Source organism: Martes martes (assembly GCF_963455335.1).
Source record: "Martes martes genome assembly, chromosome: X".
Taxonomy (NCBI): domain Eukaryota; kingdom Metazoa; phylum Chordata; class Mammalia; order Carnivora; family Mustelidae; genus Martes; species Martes martes.
The window spans coordinates 56,661,402-56,683,236 of record NC_137897.1 but is presented as its reverse complement, the minus strand read 5'-3'; the positions used below and the strand labels follow the sequence as shown (position 1 = coordinate 56,683,236).

Here is a 21,835-nt window from a genome sequence, read left to right as displayed (position 1 = left end):
GAAGTGATTGAAACCCCTCAACAGGGTAAACAAGCTCTTTCACAAACCCACTTCCCACTGCCCCATCAACCTCTGCTGTCCATTTCTTTCTAGCAATAGGCAGTGGACATGGTGAGTGAGCACTCATTTTTGTCCATATAGACCTGGTACTGAATTGTGGCTCTGCCGTTTCCCAGCTCTGAAAACTTAGGCAAAGTCAGTTTTCATGTCTGAAAATGGGGAGAATAGTATACTAAAACTCCACTTTTTTCTTTGTTCTTTTCTTTTCCTTTTCTTTCTTTCTTTCTTTTCTTTTTTTTTTTTTTTTTACTAAAACTCTTCTTAACAGAAGGCTTAACGCCATATGAAAATATGCCTTAAGGTCACGTGAAACAGGAAAATAGCCCATATTCTCTTTTTAGAAGATCTCTTTTTAAACTCCCAATGATCTATAAAATTTACAAAAAGCTTAAAATCCTCTGGACTTGGGGTGGGCATGACTAGGTCAATAGGTGAGTTTTCAAACACTGAATGTTAATGTTCTGAAGAATCACAATGTCCATGTTTTTATCAGTATAAGAAGGGCAATATTTGTGGGCCCACAACCTGCTATTTAGGATCCCCCAAGCACACCACTTAAACTCAGTTATAGGGTTTCCTGTCCCAAGCTCTGAGCTCTGTGTTTCAAAATGACTGCATCCTAGTTGGAGCTTCTAAAGAAATGGTGACCATGTGTAAGTTACAGCACTACTAATTTCTTTTTTTTTTTTTTTAAGATTTATTTATTTATTTATTTGACAGAGAGAGAAATCACAAGTAGGCAGAAGTAGGCAGAGAGGCAGGCAGAGAGAGGAGGAAGCAGGCTCCCCGCCGAGCAGAAAGCCTGATGCTCCATCCCAGGACCCTGGGATCATGACCTGAGCAGACGGCAGAGGCTTTAACCCACTCAGCCACCCAGGCGTCCCTTGCACTACTAATTTCTTAAATGAGAGCTTTGGCTTGGCTCTTGAAGACCTTCAGTGTGTTTAAGTCACGGAGACCATGGCTCCCAGGGAGTTTGATTTCAAAGCGTGCGCCCCGCCAGGCAATGGAGAGCATGGAATGAAGGATATTTGGGAGAGCAGGCTATGGAGAAGGTCTCTGGGGGCCACTAAAATGACTGAGGTCATATCAGGCATTTTCCCTCACGAGGACAGCAGACGCACAAATCTGCAGAAGCACGGTTTGTATCAGACTAAAAACGCGAGAGACGAGAGGACACAAGCACACCCCTCTCCCCTGGGGCCGCGACTGCCTCTGAGCTCCGTGGCACGTAGGCGCAGGCGCGCGACCTTCGTGGGCGGGCTCAGGCTTTGGCGCGGAGCGCGGCGCTACGGATTGGCCAGCTCGGAGGCCGACAGTTGGTCCCGCCTCTCCTCCAGGCGCACAGCGCATGCGTAGGGCGGGGGCGAGCGAAATTCAATTGGCTGCTGATTTACCTGGAATTCAAGCCGGGGGTCATGGAGGCGTCCGGACGGTTTGTGGAAGCCGCGGCCTTAACTCCAGAGCAGGCCGCCCTTTACCAGAGGTATGTCTGCGCCGCTGGGCGGGTCTCGCTCGCAGGCCCCGGCCGGGAGTGGGGGTGGGAAGGCCTCGGACCCTCCCAGCGGCGTGGAGCCTGGTGAGACGCGCCCTCGCGTTCTCCGAGTAGGGCGTGGGAATCTGCTCAGATTTCTAAATCGAAAGCCTGGGTAGCCTCCCGATGCCCCCCCCCTTTTTTTTTTTTTGCCAAATAGCACTCTTAAAAGCCAGAACTTCCACCCATCAAGGCTTTCTCGACTCTTTACAGTACCAAACACCAGGCCTGGGGGTTACAGAGATCAGTAGAACATTGACCCTGCCCCCCAAATTGCTTATCATTTGGTAGTGGAAAGGGATAAGTAAACCAACAATCGCTATAATGTTTGATAAGTGCTGCAAGAGGTATAATGGGCAAGGCATAGTAAGGGTAAAGGAGGAAATGGCCAACTACGGCTCCACAAGAGAAGGAAACGTTGGTGTTGAAGAATGAGTGAACGTTTACCATATGGCTAAGGGTGGGGGGTGGGGTGATGTGCGAATGAGATTTAAACCTTTTTTTTTTAAGTTGCGATAAAGCAGACACAACGTCAAATTTACCGTCGTCACCGTTCTTAAGCATACAGTTCAGTGGTATTAAATACATTAGTACTGTTGTTAAAGCATCACCCATCCATCTCTAGAACTCTTCATCTGGCAAAACTAAAACCGCCTGTTAACTTCTAACTCCCCGCTCCCTGGGGCCTGGTAAACATCGTTCTACTTTCTGTCCCCTTGAATTTGACTCTAGGGACCACCTACAAGTGGAATCATACGATATTTACCTTTTGGGGACTGGTTTATTTCACATAGCATAATTTCACCAAGGTTCATCCATACTGTGTCTGTGATAGAATTTCCTTCCTTTTCAGGACTGAATAATATTCCATTGTATGCATGTGTCACGTTTTCTTTATCCATTTATCCGTGCTGGACACTTGTGTTGCTTTCATCTCTTGACTGTTGTGAACAGCTGCTTTGAACATGGGTGTGCAAATATCTCTTAGAGATCCTGCTTCCACTTCTTTTGGATATCTAGCCAGAAGTGGGATTGCTGGATCAGTGGTAATTCTATTTTTAACTTTTCTAGGGTCTTTTATTGTGGCTGCACCATTTTACATTCCCTCCAACAGTGTACAAGGGTTCCAATATCTACACTTGTTCTATTCTGGTTTTGTTGTGGTTGTTACTAGCCATTCTAAGGATAATGAAGTGGTAGCTCATTGGGATTTTTTTTTTTCATTTCTCTAAGGATTAGTGATGTTGAGCATCTTTTCATGCACTTATTGGCCATTTGTATGTCTTTGCAGAAATGTCCATTCAAGTCCTTTGCCCATTTTTTAGTCAGGTGGGTTGTTTTTTCTTTATATATTCTGGATATTAACTCCTTATCAGATAAATGGTTTACAGATATTTTCTCCCATTTGTAGGTTGCCTTTTCACTCTGTTGGTAGTGTCCTTTGATGCACAGAAGTTTTCAATTTTAATGTGGTACAAAGAAACACATTGGGACAGTGAAATAGTTTTGTCTCCCTTTCAATAAAAGTATGCTTTAAGGCTGTTAAAAGCTAAAAGGTTTCCTTACAGAGGAGTCAAATCATATCTTTGGACTGTGTTATATGACTTCTTTAAAGAAGATTTGGGGAAAACAGTGAGGCAGTGTGGTGTGGTAGAGTACTAGCTTTAGAGCTAGGCCATTTGGGGTTCAAATGATGGCTCTGCCACCTGCTAGCTGGGAAACCTCAAATGAATCACTTAACTGTTCTGAGACTCAATTTGGAAAAGGGGGAAATAGTAAGGATCAAGCCCTTCAGCTCCCTTCCTTCCTTTCCCCCAACCCCCAGAAAGTCAGTGCACTAATTTCCCGATACCACCTCCCACATGGGCACCTGTCTCTTACTTGCTCTCATGTGCTCTTTCCTGACTGAGCCACTGGGTGCCCCACAGTCATCCTCTTCTGCTCTCACAGTCCCACTTTGCCCTCATAGCCTCCCTATCTCTCATGACCCATCACCTCACAATCTCTCTTTTATTTCTCCCATTTTTTTCTCAGTCTCTCCTGTCCTCTTCCAAATCTGCCTGATGCTGAGAGCCCCTTGCACAAAGCATCGCCTTCTCTACCTTCTTCACCCCTCATTGTCCTTGGCACACTCCTCTCACAGTCTCTCTGCCTGTCCTCCTCCTTCTCTCATCTCTCCCCTTGCTGTCCCTCTGTCCTCAGCTCTCTGCCCCTCCTGCCTAAGAGATGAAAGAAAACTTTGAAACTTGCTCTCACACACTCTCTGCATACATGTGTCCTCTTTGACACACCTTCATCTTCTGCCATACACAGTGACTCTGTCACATACTCTCAGTGTCAGTCATCCTCTCCCTTGGTGATGCCCACCTGCCACCTCCTGTCTTGCCCTGCGTCCCCCTCTCCCCACTTCTGTACTGTCTCTTCCTGTTACCCATTACCTTTCCTTCTATGTCACCCACCTTTGTCACTCAGTCTCCCTCTCTGACACTCATATTTTCTGGCTCCCTCTCTCCCATTGTCTCTCTGTCACCTACCACATCTTTCTCTCTGTTGCCCCCTTCTCTCTCCTGTCACATTTCTATTGACACTATTATCTACCTGCCCATACTGTTGTCCATTTTGTCTCATCCACTTAATCTCTGCCATCCCACCCTCTTTCTGTCATCCTCCCCACTGTTGTCCCTTCCCCCTTTCTCTGTCACCCATGATCTCTATCACCCACTCTCTACCTCTCTCTTACCCATTCTGTTACCCCCCCTTATCCCTGTTATCTATTTTCTTTCTGTCACCCACTCTTTTCATTCTCACATGCCCTCTTTTGCTCTCAGTTCTGGGTCCAGTCAGGAGGTAGAAACCAGACAGCATATTAAAACAGGCATTTCAACATATAGAATCTTAAACTGATAAATGAGTGACTGTAAGAAATAAGGAAACTCTCTATGGTGTCCTTGGGCTAAGGGAGCATGCCCAAGTCAGGACAAACTTGGAAGGGGCTCTCCACCCCAAGGCTGAGGTTCAGATCTCATGGGAGATGTCGTTCAGCCCACTGTACTGTAGAGCAGTGCTCCGGCTGGCCCAGGCCAGAGTTAGTCTACGCCCCCCCGGCCCTGCAGGAAGCAACCTTCTGGAATGCAGGTGGTGAGTGGGCCATCAGCGAGTCTTGGTGTGTATGGGCAGGAGAGGTGGGGGCACGAGGCACAGGCAGGCTGCTGGGGGAGCTGGTGTCCGTGTGAGAGGGCTGCAAGAAGGTTATTGCCAGGCCAGGTGGAGGTGTCAGGGTCATGGAGGGACCATGTATTCTGGGCCTGCGGTCGCAGGCTACCCCGTGGCCCACTGTGCTGCTGCAGCTGGCCGCTGGAGGAGAGCCCCTTCCTCCTGCAGCGTCCCTCAGGCGCCCTCTACTGAGAAAGATGAACATCGTGTTCACTGTACAGGGGAGCTGCTTAAAGCAGTTCTGTCCGTTATCACAGAACAGGTATTGAGGGGTGAATTTGGAACTGAGAGGCAATAAAATATGACTGGTAGAGTCATGTGCCTTCTGTTTATCTCTGTCACCCGCCCTCTGTCTTATGTTGCCCACTTTTTGTCTCTCACTCACTCTCTTTCTCTGTCACCCATTTGTTTGTACTCTGTTGGCCATACTCTCTTGCCGTCACCCATCCGCTGCTCTCTTTCTCAATTCTGTCACCCACTTTCTTCTCTCACTCTACTCAAACTGATTTTGTCAAGGTCACTAATGAGTTCATAAATCGAATGGTCACTGCGTAATCCTCATCTTCCTTGACTTACTAGCAGTATTTGACAGTGTTGCTCACTTCTCCATGAAACGCTTGATTCCTTTGGCTTCCAGGACCCCTGACTCTTATGATTTTCTTCTTACCTTACAGGTTGCTGCTTCTCAGATTCTGCTGATTCCTCCTCACAGCCTCACTTTTTTTGGTCTAATGTACTTTAAAGTAAATTCTTGGGGTGCCTGGGTGCTTGTGCTCTCTCGCTCTCTGTCAAATAAATAAATAAAATCTTTAAAAAAATAAATTCTCAGACATCACAGCACTCCAACCTTCAAATTCTCTTTTTTTTTAGTTTAATTTATTTATTTGTGAGAGAGAGGGAGTGAGCAGGTGAGCGTGAGCACAAGTAGGGGTTGCGGCAGGCAGAGGGAGAAGCAGGCTTCCCGTTGAGCAAGGAGCCCGATGTGGGGCTCCGTCCCAGGACCCTGGGATTATGACCTGAGCCAAAGGCAGACGCTTAACCGACAGAGCCACCCAGGCATCCCACTGACTTTTTTTATTTCTATGCCAATTATTTGGATTAGTCTTATGAATACCTTGTAGTGTCATTAGCTTGTTCTCCTGCCTCCTGTAATTTATTTATTTATTTATTTATTTATTTTTTAAAGATTTTATTTATTTGACAGAGATCACAAGTAGGCAGGCAGGCAAAGAGAGAGAGAGGGGGAAGCAGACTCCCCGCTGAGCAGAGAGCCCAACGTGGGGCTCGATCCCAGGACCCCGAGATCATGACCTGAGCCGAAGGCAGAGGCTTAACCCACTGAGCCACCCAGGCGCCCCGTCTCCTGTAATTTAAATTTAAAGGCTGGATGGAATGGATAAAGAAATGTGCTCTACACACACACACACACACACACACACACACGAATATTATTCAGCACTAAAAAAAGAATAAAATTTTGCCATTTGTGACTACACAGATGGACCTTGAGGGCATTATGCTAAGTAAAGTAAGTCAGACAGAAAGACAAATACCATATGATCTCACTTGTATGTGGAATCTTAAAAAAAAAAAAAACACAAGCTCATAGATACAGAGAACAGATTGGTGATTGCCAGAGATGGAGGTCTGGAGGGTGGGCAAAATGGGGGAAGGGAGTGAAAAGGTACAGACATCCAATTATAAAATTAATAAGTAATGGATATGTAATATATCAACATGGTTATATAGTTAATCATATAACTGTAGTTAATAACACTATATTGCATAGTTGAAAGTTGCAAAGGAGTAAATCTTAAAAGTTCTCACAAGAAGACAAATTCTATAATTATCTATGTGACAGACATTAACAAGACTTATTGTGGTGATGATTTCACAATATATCCAAATACTGAATCATTAGGTTTTGCACCTGAAACTAATAGAATGTTGCATTGTCAATTCTACCTTACTGCAAATTTTTAAAAGCGGTTCTGGAGGGGAAAAAAAGGGTCAATATTTTTGGCATGAATATTTCAAAGGTGAGGCTGTGTACTTATTACATCGTATTGGGAAGCATATAATGTCGGAGATTCCTACTTTTAGTAACATTAAGATAGGTTGGTGGTTCAGGTGGTCACAGGCTGATCAGTCCTTTGCAAAGCTGCATTCCCCCCTTATGATGAATAAATGCTATGTTGGGGATACTTTGGCATCCTGTGGTCACTCCATTCCCCATTAACTTTTCATCCATTGATAATCATTGCCCAAATCAGTTATTTCTTTTTTTTTTTTTTTAAAGATTTTATTTATTTATTTGACAGAGATCACAAGTAGGCAAAGAGGCAGGCAGAGAGAATGAGAGGGAAGCAGGCTCCCTGCTGCGCAGAGAGCCCGATGCGGGACTCGATCCCAGGACCCCGAGATCATGACCTGAGCCGAAGGCAGTGGCTTAACCCACTGAGCCACCCAGGCGCCCCCAAATCAGTTATTTCATTAGAAATTACAAAGTGGTGATTTTCTTTCTTTATTTATTTGAGAGAGAGCATGAGAGGGGAGAAGGTCAGAGGGAGAAGCAGACTCCTTGTGGAGCTGGGAGCCCTATGCAGGACCCGATCCCGGAACTTGGGGATCATGACCTGAGCTGAAGGCAGTCGTTTAACCAGCTGAGCCACCCAGGCGCCCCAAAGTGATGATTTTCTAACTTAATCATTGTTTTTGTATTCATGAGCCGTAATTCTTCTGTAAATGTTTTTATTGCTGCAGTGTTGTTTGGAGTACCACGTTTTGTTGTTTTGTAATTATATTCCTTTGTTTTGTAATTATATTCCTTCATTTGGCGATCTTATCCAAGTTCTTTGCTTTAAATCCCATCTTTATGCTGAGAATTTTCACATTTTTTTCTGTAGTCCTGACCTCTTCTGAACTGTGGACTCCTGTATCCAACTGCTTACCTGACTGTTCGCTTCATAGTAGGTGGAGCAAACTTGTCCAGAACTTAAAGGACAAAGCCATATGTTCTTCTCAATGGGTGCTGAAAAAGCATTTGAGAAAATATAGCACCTGGCGGGGTGCTATATTTGGGGGGTACCCTGGGTGGCTCTGCTGGTTAAATGTCTGTCTTCTGCTCAGGTCATGATTCCAGGACCCCGGGATCAAGCCCCATGTGGGGCTCTCTGCTCAGCAGGAAGTCTCCTTCTCTCTCTCCCTCTGCTCACATATGATCTCACTCTCCCCACACCCCCTACCCTCCATGTCTCTCAAATCAATAAATAAAATCTTAAAAAAAAAGAAAATATAACACCCTTTAATAAAAACTCAACAAACTAGGAATACAAAAATAACTTCCTCAGTCTGATCAAAGGTGTCTCCAGAAACTCGAAGCTAGCAATGGTAAAAGACCGAAAGCTTTCCATCCTTATATCAGGAACAAGACAGGATTATGCTCTCGCCACTTCTATTCAGCATTATAATTCAACATTATAATACATGTTCTATCCAGGGCAAACAGGCCAGAAAAAGGAATAAAAGGCATCCAGATTGGAAAGAAAGAAATAAAACTATCTATATTCACAGATGACATGATCTTTTATGTAGAAAGCCCTAATGGATCCACAAAAAGAAAAATAAGAGCTAATAAGAGAGTTCAGCAAATTTGCAAGATATGAGATCAATATTCAAATTCAGTTGTATTTTGGCAAGTAACATTCTACAATTCTTGTTCTGAAATATCAGATATATATAGGAAAATGTATAAAACAAAAATTCAATATAATGAGTTATTATTGCAACCATCACCTAGGTAATGGTTTTTAGATTTTTATTTTCATTTTAATGGAAGGTCTTGTCTGCTTTCCCACCGAGGTGGCCTGAAGGTGAATTGAAGGCAGACTTGAGGGTTCAGGACTTCTTTCCAAACAAGCCCAGGTTTGTTCAAATTCTGGAATAAGTGCTTGCTTGAAGCCCCAGAGTTTTGCACTACAATGCAGCGGTTAACCAGATGACCTTGGGCTGGTAGTCTGGGGACTAGAAGTACTGAAGGTCTGTCCCTACTCGAAAAGAACATACTATTGTTCCTGGAGAATTTTTCATTTTTAGTTAGACTATCTGAAAGGGCCGGTCAGGATGTGAGCCTCCAAATGCTCTCCCAAATGATGAAGCCATATCCTGCTGAGGACCATTGGCTGGTCTGATCCATCTGGGTGCCAAAGCACATCTGCTGGGCCAGAAAAATAAGATAATTTTGGCTTTGACATAATTATTAATTAGCTGTTTTTTTCCGGAGTAATTAGCCAGCAAATTCAGCTGCTTTCTGAGGGCATGTTAACATGTAAGAGGATGCTGTCTTCCTGTGTATTCTGGCAGAAGCATATTTTGCCCTGTTCAACCAAAATTTTCAGGCCTGAGTAACAGAAGAGCGGGACTAGATCCCTGCTTGCCTTTATGCACTTTGAAATCAGTCTTGCTCTCCCTGCCTGTTTGCAGTCTCTTTATGGCAGGATATAAAGGACCTGAAAGAGCACAGAGAATCTTGGATCTCTTTGGGACCATGTGGTTTGGTTCAGATAGTTCTCATCTGTGGAATCCAAAGCTAGTGACATAGATAATGAATACTATAGAAAACCTTTTTCTATAGTAAAAACTTCTATATAAAAGGTTTTACTTTATCTATAGAAAACTCTCTTTAAGTGATTGGTCTTATAGGTGAAACAGAATATGTAGATGGACAGTCTTGTTTTTATTTGCTTGTTTTAAGATTTTATTTATCCATATTTTGCAGGAGAGAGAGAGAAAGTACGAGCAGGGGGAAGGGCAGAGGGAGAAGCAGACTCCCCACCAAGCAAGGAGCCCAATGAGGGACTTGATCCCAGGGCCCCAGGATCATGACCTGAACCAAAGGCAGACGCTCAACAAATTGAGCCACCCAGGTGCCCTAGAAGGACAATGTTAAGCTCCAAACCAAATCTTGTGTAGGCCCCTATCCAAAGAGCCATAGGCCTACTATTTTTTAGGAGGAAGCATTTGGAGAGAACCAGCCAAAGCCAATGGCACTTCTAGCTGAAATAAGCCAGAGGTCACAAAGTGGCAGCCCATGAGCCATGTTCAGAGATAAGTTTTATTTGTTTTGCCCAGTGTTTTTTCTTTTTAATATTTTATTTATTTATTTGAGAGAGAGAGCACAAGTGGAGGGTGAGGGGCAGAGGCAGAGGGAGAAGCAGACTCCCCGATGAGCAGGGAGCCCAAGGTGGGACTTGACCCCAGGACCCAGGATCATGACCTGAGCCAAAGGCAGACACTTAACTGACTGAGCCACCCAGGCACCCTGTGCCCAGTGTTTTTAAAACTTATGCATCAGTGGGGTTCCTAGGTGGCTCAGTGGGTTAAACCTCTGCCTTCAGCTCAGGTCATGATCCCAGGGTCCTGGGATTGAGCCCCACATCAGGCTCTCTGCTCAACGGGGAGCCTGCTCCCCCCCCCGCCTGCTTGTGATCTCTGTCAAATAAATAAAATCTTAAAAAAAACAAAACAAAACTTATGCATTCATTACCATTAAAAATCAGGAGAAATCCCATAAAAATCCAAGTTAGGTAGGTTAGAAAACAAAGCAACTTCAGAGGTGCCTGGGTGGCTCGGTCGTTAAGAGTCTGCCTTTGGCTCAGGACATGATCCCAGGGTCCTGGGATTGAACCCCACATCAGGCTACCTGCTCAGTGGGTAGCCTGCTTCTCCCTCTCCCACTCCCCTTGCTTTTGTTCACTCTCTCACTGTTTCTCTTTCTGTCTGTCTGTCTATTAAATAAATAAAGTCTTTTAAAAAAAGAACAACTTCAGTTGCTTTGCATGTGAAGCAGTTTTACTGGGTTTGGGTCTTTGCATTCGGTTCCATATTCCATCATATTCCAGAAGATTATCATAGGGAATGTTCCGAAGGACCCTCCAGAACCTGGTGTTTGTCTCTATATAATCTTTCTGTATATCCTTTAGAATGATCCTTAAAGGGAATCATGTTCTAGGGATGTAATTTCAGGTATACTCATGAAAATATAAAGATTTTTGTTTTATTGTCCCTTGCTATGAAATGACAGTTGGGTTGACAGTTTTGCATCTCAGTAGTTCTTTAACATATCGGAGCCTCATGTGTTAAGTGACCTTTAAGTAGTTATGAAATTGGTAAATGAAAATAAAAACTGGCCTTCTTCCATACTCTGGCACTGTTTTTCTCCTTGTTCTGCTTGAGAGGAGTTTCTTTCTCCTGAACTGGTTACTTTTCCCTTGTCCCCTTGGCTCCCAAGCAGGCCTAGCTTCTCTCCAGCCATGCCCAAGAAGAACAGGGGAGTGATTTTGGGAGAAAAAAAAAATACAATCCCAGGAAGTGTTAAGTACTCCAGATCATTAGGCATCCTGTGTGTTAGAGATGGACACATGATTGCATTAGCAGTAAAAAATGACATTCTTCCTTTCAAGCCCTGGAAAATGGAAGTGATCAGAGGCTGAGCAGCTAAATCAAACTGTATTACAGAAAACACTGTAGTCTTGTAAATAAGCAGATATCCAGGGTGGTGCTGTAATAGGCAGATTTCATCCCCCCACCAGTTCCATTATAGGGTAAGAATACTGTCCTGGGTCCGACTTCATTGGTGGAGCAGACGGGTAGAGGGGAAGACCTGAGGTGTTGTATTAGACCCACGAACTCAGGTGGAACAGGAACTGTGAAGCAGCTTGGCTGACGGGTTGGGTGCATTCAGAAAGTGGTGCTAACAGGCACCTTCTGTGTTTCAGGCAGAAGGTTGACAAATGTGGGAATGCCAGAGGATGGGTAGAGCCCAGCAATAGGAGTCTTAGGCTGGTGGTAAGAAGTCTAGGCAGACAGTTGCCATTTAAAAGGTTGGTGTATGATTTGGGGGAGTCAGGCCCAGAGCTGGGGTTCATGGGCAGTGCTTGACTTTCTGGGGAGGAGGCCTGGCTGGAGTTAGAGGCCCAGGCTACACAAGGGTTCAGGATACTGCACAGGTTACCAGTTGAGGGATTTGGAAACGATCTAATAGTAATAAAAAATGACATAGTTTCTCCTTCAAGCTCTGAACCACAGACAAGCCAGGAGACCGGTTGGCCAGGTGAAGGCACCCGGCAGGTGGGAAGGGCTGGGAGGAAAGGGAGAGCAGAGAACAAGTTCAGGGGCTGGCACCAGGATGGAGGAGTCCAGTGGTTACCGCTATGCCCTCAGGTTCAAGAGCAGAGTAATAGGGAATGTAACTTATTTCTGTAGCCCAGCAGAGTTGGGGAGGTGGGCAGCTGACCTGCCACAGAAGGAATAGCAGTCTTGGCAGCCAGCAAGCTCTTTTCTTCCTCTTTTCCTCCTCTTCCTCTTTCATTCACTTGGCTTTCACTGAGTGCTCTAAAACCTGATCCCTATCCCTGCTCTCAAGTTCAGGCAGATAACACAAACAGATAGATTGGGGGGGGCCTTAAGTAAAGGTAATTTTATTTATTTTTTAAAAAATATTTTATTTATTTATTTATTTGTCAGAGAGAACACAAGCAGGGGGAGTGCCAGGCAGAGGGAGAAGCAGGCTCCCCTCTGAGTAGGGAGCCTGATGCGGGGCTCGATCCCAGGACCCTGGGATCATGCCCTGAGCCGAAGGCAGACATTTAACTGACAGAGCCACCCAGGTGCCCCAAGTAAAGGTAATTTTTAAAATTTTTTTTAATTTCCTTTTTTTAAAAAAGATTTTATTTATTTATTTGACAGAGAGATCACAAGTAGGCAGAGAGGCAGGCAGAGAGAGAGGAAGGGAAGCAGGCTCCTTGCCAAGCTGAGAACCTGATGCGGGGCTTGATCCCAGGACCCTGGGATCATGACCTGAGCCGAAGGTAGAGGCTTTAACCCACTGGGCCACCCAGGAACCCCAGTAAAGGTAATTTTAGAGTAGTTTTAGATTTGCAGAAATATTCCAGATAGAGTGCAGAGGTTTCTCACGTAGCCCACACCTAGTTTCCCCTCTTGTTAACATCTCACATTAGTATGGTACAGTAATCACAGTCAGTAAACCAATACCAATACATTATTATTAACTAAACCCATCATTTTAGACTTCCGTGGTTTCATGTAAGTCCTTTTTCCATTCCAGCATCCTATCTAAGACACCACTTTACGTTCAGTCATCTGTCTCCTTAGGTTCTTCTTGTCTGTGACAGATTCTTGGACTTTCTTTGTTTTTGATGACCTTGACAGTTTTGAGGACTGTTGGTTAGGTATTTCTAGAATGTTCTGTCAATTGGGATTTGTCATTGTCATGATTAGACTGGGGTTTTTGGTTTTGTGGGCAAAGACTACAGAGATAAAGTGCCCTTCTCATGAATTGTTATCAGGGGCACATACTGTTTTTTTGTTTGTTTGTTTGTTTGTTTGTTTTTTAAGATTTTATTTATTTGCCAGAGAGAGAGAGAGTACACACAAGCAGGCAGAGAGGCAGGCAGAGGCAGCGAGAAAAGCAGGCTCCCTGCCGAGCAAGGAACCCGATGCTGGACTCGATCCCAGGACTCTGGGATCATGACCTGAGCCAAGGCAGCGGCTTAACCAACTGAGCCACCCAGGCGTCCCAGAGGCACATACTGTTAATGGGATAGATCGTTGTTGATGTTGACTGTAATCACTGGGCTGACTTACTGTTTGCCAGGTTTCTCCTCTTTAAAGTTACTTGTTGTGCCCTTTCCCCCTCTCTGCCCCACCATAACTTTCCACACTCTTTTTTGTTTTTAAAGATTTTATTTATTTATTTGTTAGAGACAGAGCACAAGCAGGGGGAGGGGCAGGGAGAGGGAGAAGCAGGCTCCCTGCTGAGCAGAGAGCCCGATGCGAGATTCGATCCCACCACCCTGGGATCATGACCTGAGCCGAAGGCAGACACTTCACCGACTGAGCCCCCCAGGTGCCCCCACTCTGTGCTTTTTGGGAGGATGTTAGTATGCAGGACACATTTAAGGAATAGGAGTCATGCTCCATCTCCCTAAGGGCAGAGATTTGTCTCTTTTTTTGTTCACTCATTTTTATCAGTGGATTCATTTATTTTATATTTTGGGTTCTAGTCCAATACTACTTCATTTTGTTGCTCAGGTTATTCCAGCTCTGACCACTGGGAGTGCTTTCATTTGGCTCCTGTGTATCTGCCAGACTCACATCATTGTGGGGTGTTGTTTGAGCACTTCCTCACTTTCTGACACTACAAGATGCCCCAGGCTCTTCTGACATATTTCCTGCCACAGTCCTAGAATCAGCCCAGGTCCTTTTTCCAAGGAGCCCACGTTCCTTTTATTGGAGAATGGTATTAGAAACCAAGATCCGGGGGTTCCCCGGGTGGCTCAATCATTAAGCGTCTGCCTTCAGCTGAGGTTATGATCCCAGGGTCCTGGGATCGAGCCCCGAATCGGGCTCTCTGCTCGGCGGGAGGCCTGCTTCTCCTTCTCCCCCTCCCCCTGCTTGTGTTCCCTCTCTCACTGTGTCTCTCTGTCAAATAAATAAATAAAACCTTTAAAAAAAACAACAACAAGATCTGGGTGCTAGGCATACTTGTCGCTACTAAGGTTTCCTTGCTTCTAGGCCCTCTCACCTGACAGAGCAAGGAAATACATGTGTATACTAATCTCCGTGTATATAGGCCACTGTAAATATTCTTTGTGTAACCATCTGTTTCTGTGTTAAAACCTGGGTTTATACTGATGTCTCTAACGCTGATCCATTACCACATGGATCATTCTGTCTCCTCTTGCTTCTCCATTCTAACAGGTGAGAACCCTGGCTTCCACTATCCACCATTCATTTACTTAATTATTCAGTTCTTATTTATTTATTTATGTATTTGAGAGAGAGAGAGAGAGAGCATGAGCACGAGTTATGGGGAGAGGGACAAGCAGACTCCCTGCTGAGCAAGGAGCCCAATGTGGGACTCAATCCCAGGACCCTGGGATCATGACCTGAGCTGAAGGCAGACGCTTAGCCCACTGAGCCACCCAGGTGTTCCTCCATGTATAACTTTTTTGAGGAACTGACAAACTGATTTCCAAAGCAGTTGCACCATTTTACATTCCCGCCAACAGCATCATGAGAGTTCCAATTTTTCCACATTGTCACTAACGTGGTATTTTCTTGCCTTTTTATTCTAGTCATCCTCATGGGCATAAAGTGGGTATTTCATTGTGGTTTTGGTTTGCATTTCCCTGATGGCAAATGATGTTGAGCATTATGTCATGCTTATTAGCCATTTGTAGATCTTCTTTGGAGAAATGTCTATTCAGATCCTTTGCCCATTTTAAAATTGTATTGTCTTTTTAAAAAGATTTATTTATTTTAGAGAGTGTGTGTGCATGAGCAGGGGAGGGGCCGAGAGAGAGAATCTCAGACTTCCTGCTGAGCCCACCACAGGGTTCCATCTCACCACCCTGAGATCATGACCTGAGCCAAAAATCAAGAGTCAGTTGTTTAACCAGCTGGGCCACCCAGATGCCCTTGTGTTAATTGTCTTTTAATTATTGAGTTGTAAGATTTCTTTGTATGTTTTAGGTCTAAATCCTTTATCAGATACATGATTCAAAAATATTTCTCCCAATCTTTGGGTTGTCTTCACTTTCTTGATGGTATCCTTTGAAACACAAGTTTTTCATTTGGTGAAGCCCAATTTATTTTTCTTTTGGTTCCTTGTGTGTTTGGCATCATATCTAAGAAAGCATTGCCAAATACAAGGTTGAAAAGATTTATGCCAATATTTTCTTCTATGGTTTTTGTAGTTTTAGCTCTTATATTTAGATCTTTGATCCATTTTGAATTAATTTTTGTGTATGGTGTGAGGTAGGGAACCAGTTTCATCCTTTTGCACATGATAATTGGTCAAAAAGACTCTCCTTTCCTCAGCGAATTATTTTGGTATCCTTTCAGAATCAGCTCACTATAAACCACTGGAGAATTTTCAGCAGAGAAGTGACATGATTTCTTTTACATTTTTTTTCTTTTACATTTTAAGACAGTATCACTGTCTGCTGTATAGAGAATGCATTAGAGGGGCCAAGAGTGGATGTACAGAGATCAGTGAATAGGAAGTTGCCATTACCCAGGCCAGAGGTGGTGGTGACTTGAACCACAGTAGTAGTAGTGGAGATGAAGGCACAGGTTATACTTGGAAGATAAAGTTAGTAGGGTTTGGGGATTGTTTGGCTGTGGCAGGGGGTGATTAAAAGAGGGGAGGGGTTAAGGATGACTCATGTGAATTAGAGTCAAGGATGATCTTCAGATTTCTAGCATGTACGTCTAAGTTGATGGTAGTGTCAGTTTACTACCACATAAATGGTGGGGACACATGTTTTTAGAGGGGAAATAATGAGTTTAATTTGGGATTAATTGAACTTGAGGTACCTCTGAGATGTTTTTAAGTGGAGACGTCTGGAAGGCAGCTGGAATGTGGGTCTAGACTAGAGTTTTTGGGCAAGCCTTGGGATGGGGAGAGTGATTTCATGAGCACATTAGGTGGGAGTGGAAAGCCAGAAGAGAAAGTAAAAGGATGAGAAGGGCCAGGCCTATTGGAAGAATAGGAGCCCAAGGACACAGAAGCAATGGCCAGTGATGGGGGAGGAAACCAGGAGGAATCTAGAGGAATCCAGTGGAAGGAGGGAATTTTGAGGGAGTGATCATGAGTGTCAAATGTATCACAGAGGTCTGGAAAAATAAGGACTGAGAAATGAGTGCCCATGTATCTTTCCCGTTTCCACGCTCCCATGATTTGGGTTGGCTGCTTGATTTTACAAGAAAATATCACTCCATACTTATTATGGGTGGCATTTTTTCTTAAATACCATGGAACCAATAACCTTTGCACATACATTTCTCACAAGCAGTGCCTGAAGTTGTTGCTGGCGGTATCTGGTGGGTGTGTGTCTTAAGTGATGTCACCTTTCATTGGCATCTTCTCTGCTAATCTTTCCCATCTTGAATTGAGGATATTAAAAGCCCAACCGCAGTTCCAATTCCAAAATGGACCCTAAAGTGTTCTTAGATTGAATGTTCAATCTGTTTCCTTCCTCTCTAATCTCTCTCTCCCTATATCTATATCTTTTACCTTTTTTTTTTAACAGATATGTGAAAGAGGCCAAAGAAGCAACTAAGAATGGGGATCTGGAAGAAGCTTTTAAACTTTTCAATTTGGCAAAGGACATTTTCCCCAATGAAAAGGTGATGAGCAGAATCCAGAAAATACAGGAAGCCTTGGAGGAGTTAGCAGAACATGGAGATGATGAATTCACAGATGTGTGCAACTCTGGCCTGCTGCTTTATCGAGAACTGCACAACCAACTATTTGAGCACCAGAAGGAAGGTGTAGCTTTCCTCTATAGCCTATATAGGGATGGAAGAAAAGGAGGCATCTTAGCAGATGATATGGGATTAGGGAAGACTGTTCAAATCATTGCTTTCCTTTCTGGTATGTTTGATGCTACACTTGTGAGTCACGTGCTGCTCATCATGCCAACCAATCTCATTAGCACGTGGATAAAAGAGTTTGTTAAGTGGACTCCAGGAATGAGAGTCAAAACCTTTCACGGTCCGAGTAAGGATGAACGTACCAGAAACCTCAGTCGGATTCAGCAAAGGAATGGTGTCATTATCACCACGTACCAAATGTTAATCAATAATTGGCAGCAGCTTTCAAGCTTGAATGGCCAAGAGTTTGTGTGGGACTATGTCATCCTTGACGAAGCACATAAAATAAAAACCTCATCCACTAAGTCAGCGATATGTGCTCGCGCTGTCCCTACCAGGAATCGCATCCTCCTCACAGGAACCCCAATCCAGAATAATTTACAAGAACTGTGGTCCCTGTTTGATTTTGCTTGTCAAGGGTCCCTGCTAGGAACATTAAAAACTTTTAAGATGGAGTATGAAAATCCTATTACGAGAGCACGAGAGAAGGATGCTACCCCAGGGGAAAAAGCCTTAGGATTTAAAATATCTGAAAACTTGATGGCAATCATAAAACCCTATTTTCTCAGGAGGACTAAAGAAGAGGTACAAAAGAAAAAGTCAAGCACCCCAGAGGTCGGACTTAGTGCAGAGAATCCAGATGTTGGTGCCATTTGTGAAATGCCTTCTCTTTCCAGGAAAAATGACTTAATTATTTGGATACGTCTTGTGCCTTTACAAGAAGAAATATACAGGAAATTTGTGTCTCTAGATCATATCAAGGAGCTATTAATGGAGACACGCTCACCTCTGGCTGAGCTAGGTGTCTTAAAGAAGCTGTGTGATCATCCTAGGCTGCTCTCTGCACGGGCTTGTCATTTGTTGAATTTAGGGTCTGTGCAATTCTCTGTTCAAGGTGAAAATGAAGGGGAAGATTCCTCAGATGTGGGCCACATTGATCAGATAACTGATGATACACTCATGGAAGAATCTGGAAAAATGATATTTCTGATAGAGCTGCTGAAGCGACTGCGAGATGAAGGGCATCAAACTCTGGTGTTTTCCCAGTCAAGACAAATTCTGAACATCATTGAACACCTCCTAAAGAATCGGCACTTTAAGATACTGCGAATCGATGGGACAGTTACTCATCTTGTGGAACGAGAAAAAAGAATTAACTTATTCCAGCAAAATAGAGAGTACTCTGTTTTTCTGCTTACCACTCAGGTAGGTGGTGTTGGCTTAACACTGACTGCAGCAACCAGAGTGGTCATTTTTGACCCAAGCTGGAATCCTGCAACTGACGCTCAAGCTGTGGACAGAGTCTACCGAATTGGCCAAAAGGAAAATGTTGTAGTTTATAGGCTGATTACTTGTGGGACTGTAGAGGAAAAAATATACAGAAGACAGGTTTTCAAGGACTCACTGATAAGGCAAACTACTGGCGACAAGAAGAACCCTTTCCGGTATTTTACGAAACAAGAATTAAGAGAGCTCTTCACCATTGAGGATTTTCAGCACTCTGCAACCCAGCTGCAGCTTCAATCTTTGCATGCTGCCCAGAGGAGATCTGATAAGATACTGGATGAACATATTGCCTACCTGCACTCTTTGGGGATAGCTGGAATCTCAGACCATGACTTGATGTACACACGTGATCTGTCTGTTAAAGAAGAGCTCGACGTGATTGAAGAATCCCACTATATTCAACAAAGGGTTCAGAAAGCTCAGTTCCTTGTGGAATTAGAGTCTCAAAATACAGAGCTCTTAGCGGGAAGACAAAGAGCTGGAAATGAGGGGACTTGGCTGACAGAACCCCTCTTCCCTTCTCAAATGAAGAAGAAATGCCCTGAACTGAATAAACCTCAGCCTCGGCACTCACCACTTCTACCTACTTATCATACCCAGGAAGAAGAAATCAGTTCCCAAATGGCGAGTGTCATCATTGATGATCTGCCTGAAGAGAGTGAGAATCAAGACGTCTCCAGTATAAAGATGAATGTTACCGTCTCACAAGACGGTAGTCACTCCCCCAAAAGGACATCCGATGCTGGTTCTGTAGCTACTTTACCTGAGGGGTGTGGGAGTGTAGATGAAATCTGGACCAACTCATTGGGAATGGTTCTACAAACGGAGGCATTGCGAGAGGGGCCAACATGGGGGACGCTGCAAGAGAACCCTCTGGGAGATTTTAACTCTCTACCGAGCAAAGCGGTCAGAGCTGATCTGGGGCCAGATCCAGAGCAACCAAACGCTGCTGAGACATTACCACACTGCAACCCCTGGCCCGTGAGTCCCGTGGCCCTTGAAAGTCAAACAGAACCTAACGCATCTGTAATTAGAAGAGCCGATGGCTACTTGTCAGCATCCCACAGTGCACTGCAGGACACTCAAGCAAATGTGGCCAAGTTGGAAGAGGAACGTGTAGCCTCCTCATCGCAGTATGCATGTGATTTCAATCTTTTCTTGGAAGACTCTGCAGACAGCAGACAAAATCTTTCCAGGCAGTCTTCGCAGCACGCTGAGGACGAAAAGAGCTTGTGTGGTTCTGCAGCTCATTCTCAGGCAGAGCTTGAGTGGGACAAAGCACATCTCAGTGTGGATCTTTTGGAGACCGATGACGAGCCGGAAGAAGTAGTGGGTAACGTGAGAGGCAGAAGGAAAGCCAGAAGGATCGTTTCAGATGGTGAAGATGAAGACAATACTTTTAAAGATACTTCAAGCACAGATGCACTCACCACCTCTCCCTTTCTGTTCTTACCTGTGAAACAGTTCGATGCTTCGACTCCCAAAAGTGACATCAGTCCCTCAGGAAGGTTCTTCTCACCGAACATCCCTGATAGGGTAAGTAAGTCCATCCACCCTAGACGATCCCTGGCTTCTAGGAGGTCTCTTGTCAATGTGGTTTTAGATCATGTGGAAGATATGGAGGAAGAGCCTGACAGCAGCAGTGGAGCAGAGGCTGCAGCAAATGATTCCAAGGAAGGAGCAGAGGAGAGCAGTGGCGAAGCCTCAGAGAGCACAGAAGGGCCTCCTGGCGAAACGCTGCCTTCAGAGGACGAGTCCAGCCGGTTAACTAGCCCTCCTGGCGACCCCGAGCCTTTGTCCAGTGGGCAGTTGCTTGATTCTCCCCGGAAGGAGGCAGCGGAGGCTGGGACCGACTATGAGACTCTTGTCACCCGTGGGAAAGAACTGAAAGACCGTGGGCAAATACAGGAGGCCTTAAACTGCTTCGTGAAAGCGCTTGACATAAAAAGTGCCGACCCGGAAGTCATGCTCATGACGTTAAGTTTGTATAAGCAACTTAATAAAACCTGAGACTAACCTGTGTGTTGGTAAAGTGAAATGCTGAGTGTGAATGCATGCATTCCCGTGACTGGGGTCTTGGGGAGCATGAAGCATTTAGGCTTGAGGTGAGAGAGGTCTTGAAAAGCAAGGTTTTGTTTTTAACTGTTCTGTACATTCAGCCTTTACCCCGTACTCGTTCCTACCTCCCCCGCTCCATACATACATTCTGGAATTCTGAACACTAGGTTAATACCGCTTTCCTTGAGCAGTCTTAACCTTTTTCTTTTAGACACACTCGATACACTCAACTCCGTTATATCTAGAAAAGTTTTTGTGAAGTTATTCTGGCCATTCTTAATTTTATTTTGGAAGGGGTCCCTTCTGTCCAGATAAGAACAGTAAAGTTACTCTCAATTGTTTCCTTTTCCATTCACTTTCTTTCGCTAAGATGGCACGAGCAAATGCATACAGAAGTTCCTGAGTTGAAGCAGGAGCTTACTAGAATTCTAAATCTAAGACTGGCTTATTACCGTGCTATTTCATGCCCGTACAGCAGAAGGCTGGGCTCAGGTCCCTGGGGCTAGGCTCTGTTCTCCCTGGCACCCTACTCTGGAGTCACTTTGCCGCCAACTTCGCCATTCTTCATTCACCACCAACTGTGCTCTGTCCCAGGCCAGCGCATTGTGTCTTTGGGTGGTGGACTGCGAAGGAGTTTGGTTGCCTCTCAGAAACCCCAAGCCCAGTGTAGCACTCTACACCCCGTACTCGAGACCGGGAACTAGCATCCGTGGAGTATCTCCCGTGTACTGGGTACTCTACACAGGTTTCTTGTTTAATCCTCGCCATCATCCTTTGAGTTTGACGGTGGCATTTACATTGATTTAGTTGAGGAAACTAAGGCTCAGTGTGGCTGTGACCCACCCAAGATCACATAGCAGGGGGTGAAATGGATTTTTTTAAAACCGTGTGTTACCTAGTGGAACATTATAATAAAATGTCTTTACTGCACTGAATGTACTGAGCTGTTTTTACTGATGACACTTAGGACCCCAAATCTGTGGAGGTTTTCCAAACCAAATAGCCTCTCCGGTTCTCTGCAGAGAGCCACTGGGTGTCCCACAGTCCGACTCAGTTTGGACACTACCTGGAGTTAGGGTCAGATTCCATAGGTTTAAAGGCTCACTCCCGTAAAACTGCCCTTGCTTCCAGTGCCAGTTGCTAGTACTGGGTCCCCCTGTCATCCATACTTCTGCCCAGCATGGCTACAAATTGAGGACTCCCCTGACTGTACCTTCAGGTTCA

General features: G+C 44.7%; 1 protein-coding gene across 1 annotated transcript; it reads left to right on the top strand.

Moving 5' to 3' along the window:
• Positions 1–1,471: 1,471 nt before the first annotated feature.
• ERCC6L (ERCC excision repair 6 like, spindle assembly checkpoint helicase) lies at positions 1,472–21,536 on the top strand. Its single transcript, XM_080794752.1, has 2 exons — positions 1,472–1,546; positions 16,924–21,536. The coding sequence occupies exons 1-2, from the start codon at positions 1,479–1,481 to the stop codon at positions 20,561–20,563; spliced, it is 3,708 nt and encodes a 1,235-aa protein (XP_080650878.1). The 5' UTR covers positions 1,472–1,478; the 3' UTR covers positions 20,564–21,536.
• The last annotated feature ends 299 nt before the right edge of the window (positions 21,537–21,835 follow it).

Coding starts and splice junctions, on each gene's coding strand:
- ERCC6L (XM_080794752.1), top strand. CDS start 1,479: ATGGAGGCGTCCGGACGGTTTGTGGAAGCCGCGGCCTTAACTCCAGAG. Junction 1,547..16,923: donor CAGGCCGCCCTTTACCAGAG/GTATGTCTGCGC, acceptor TTTTTTTAACAG/ATATGTGAAAGAGGCCAAAG.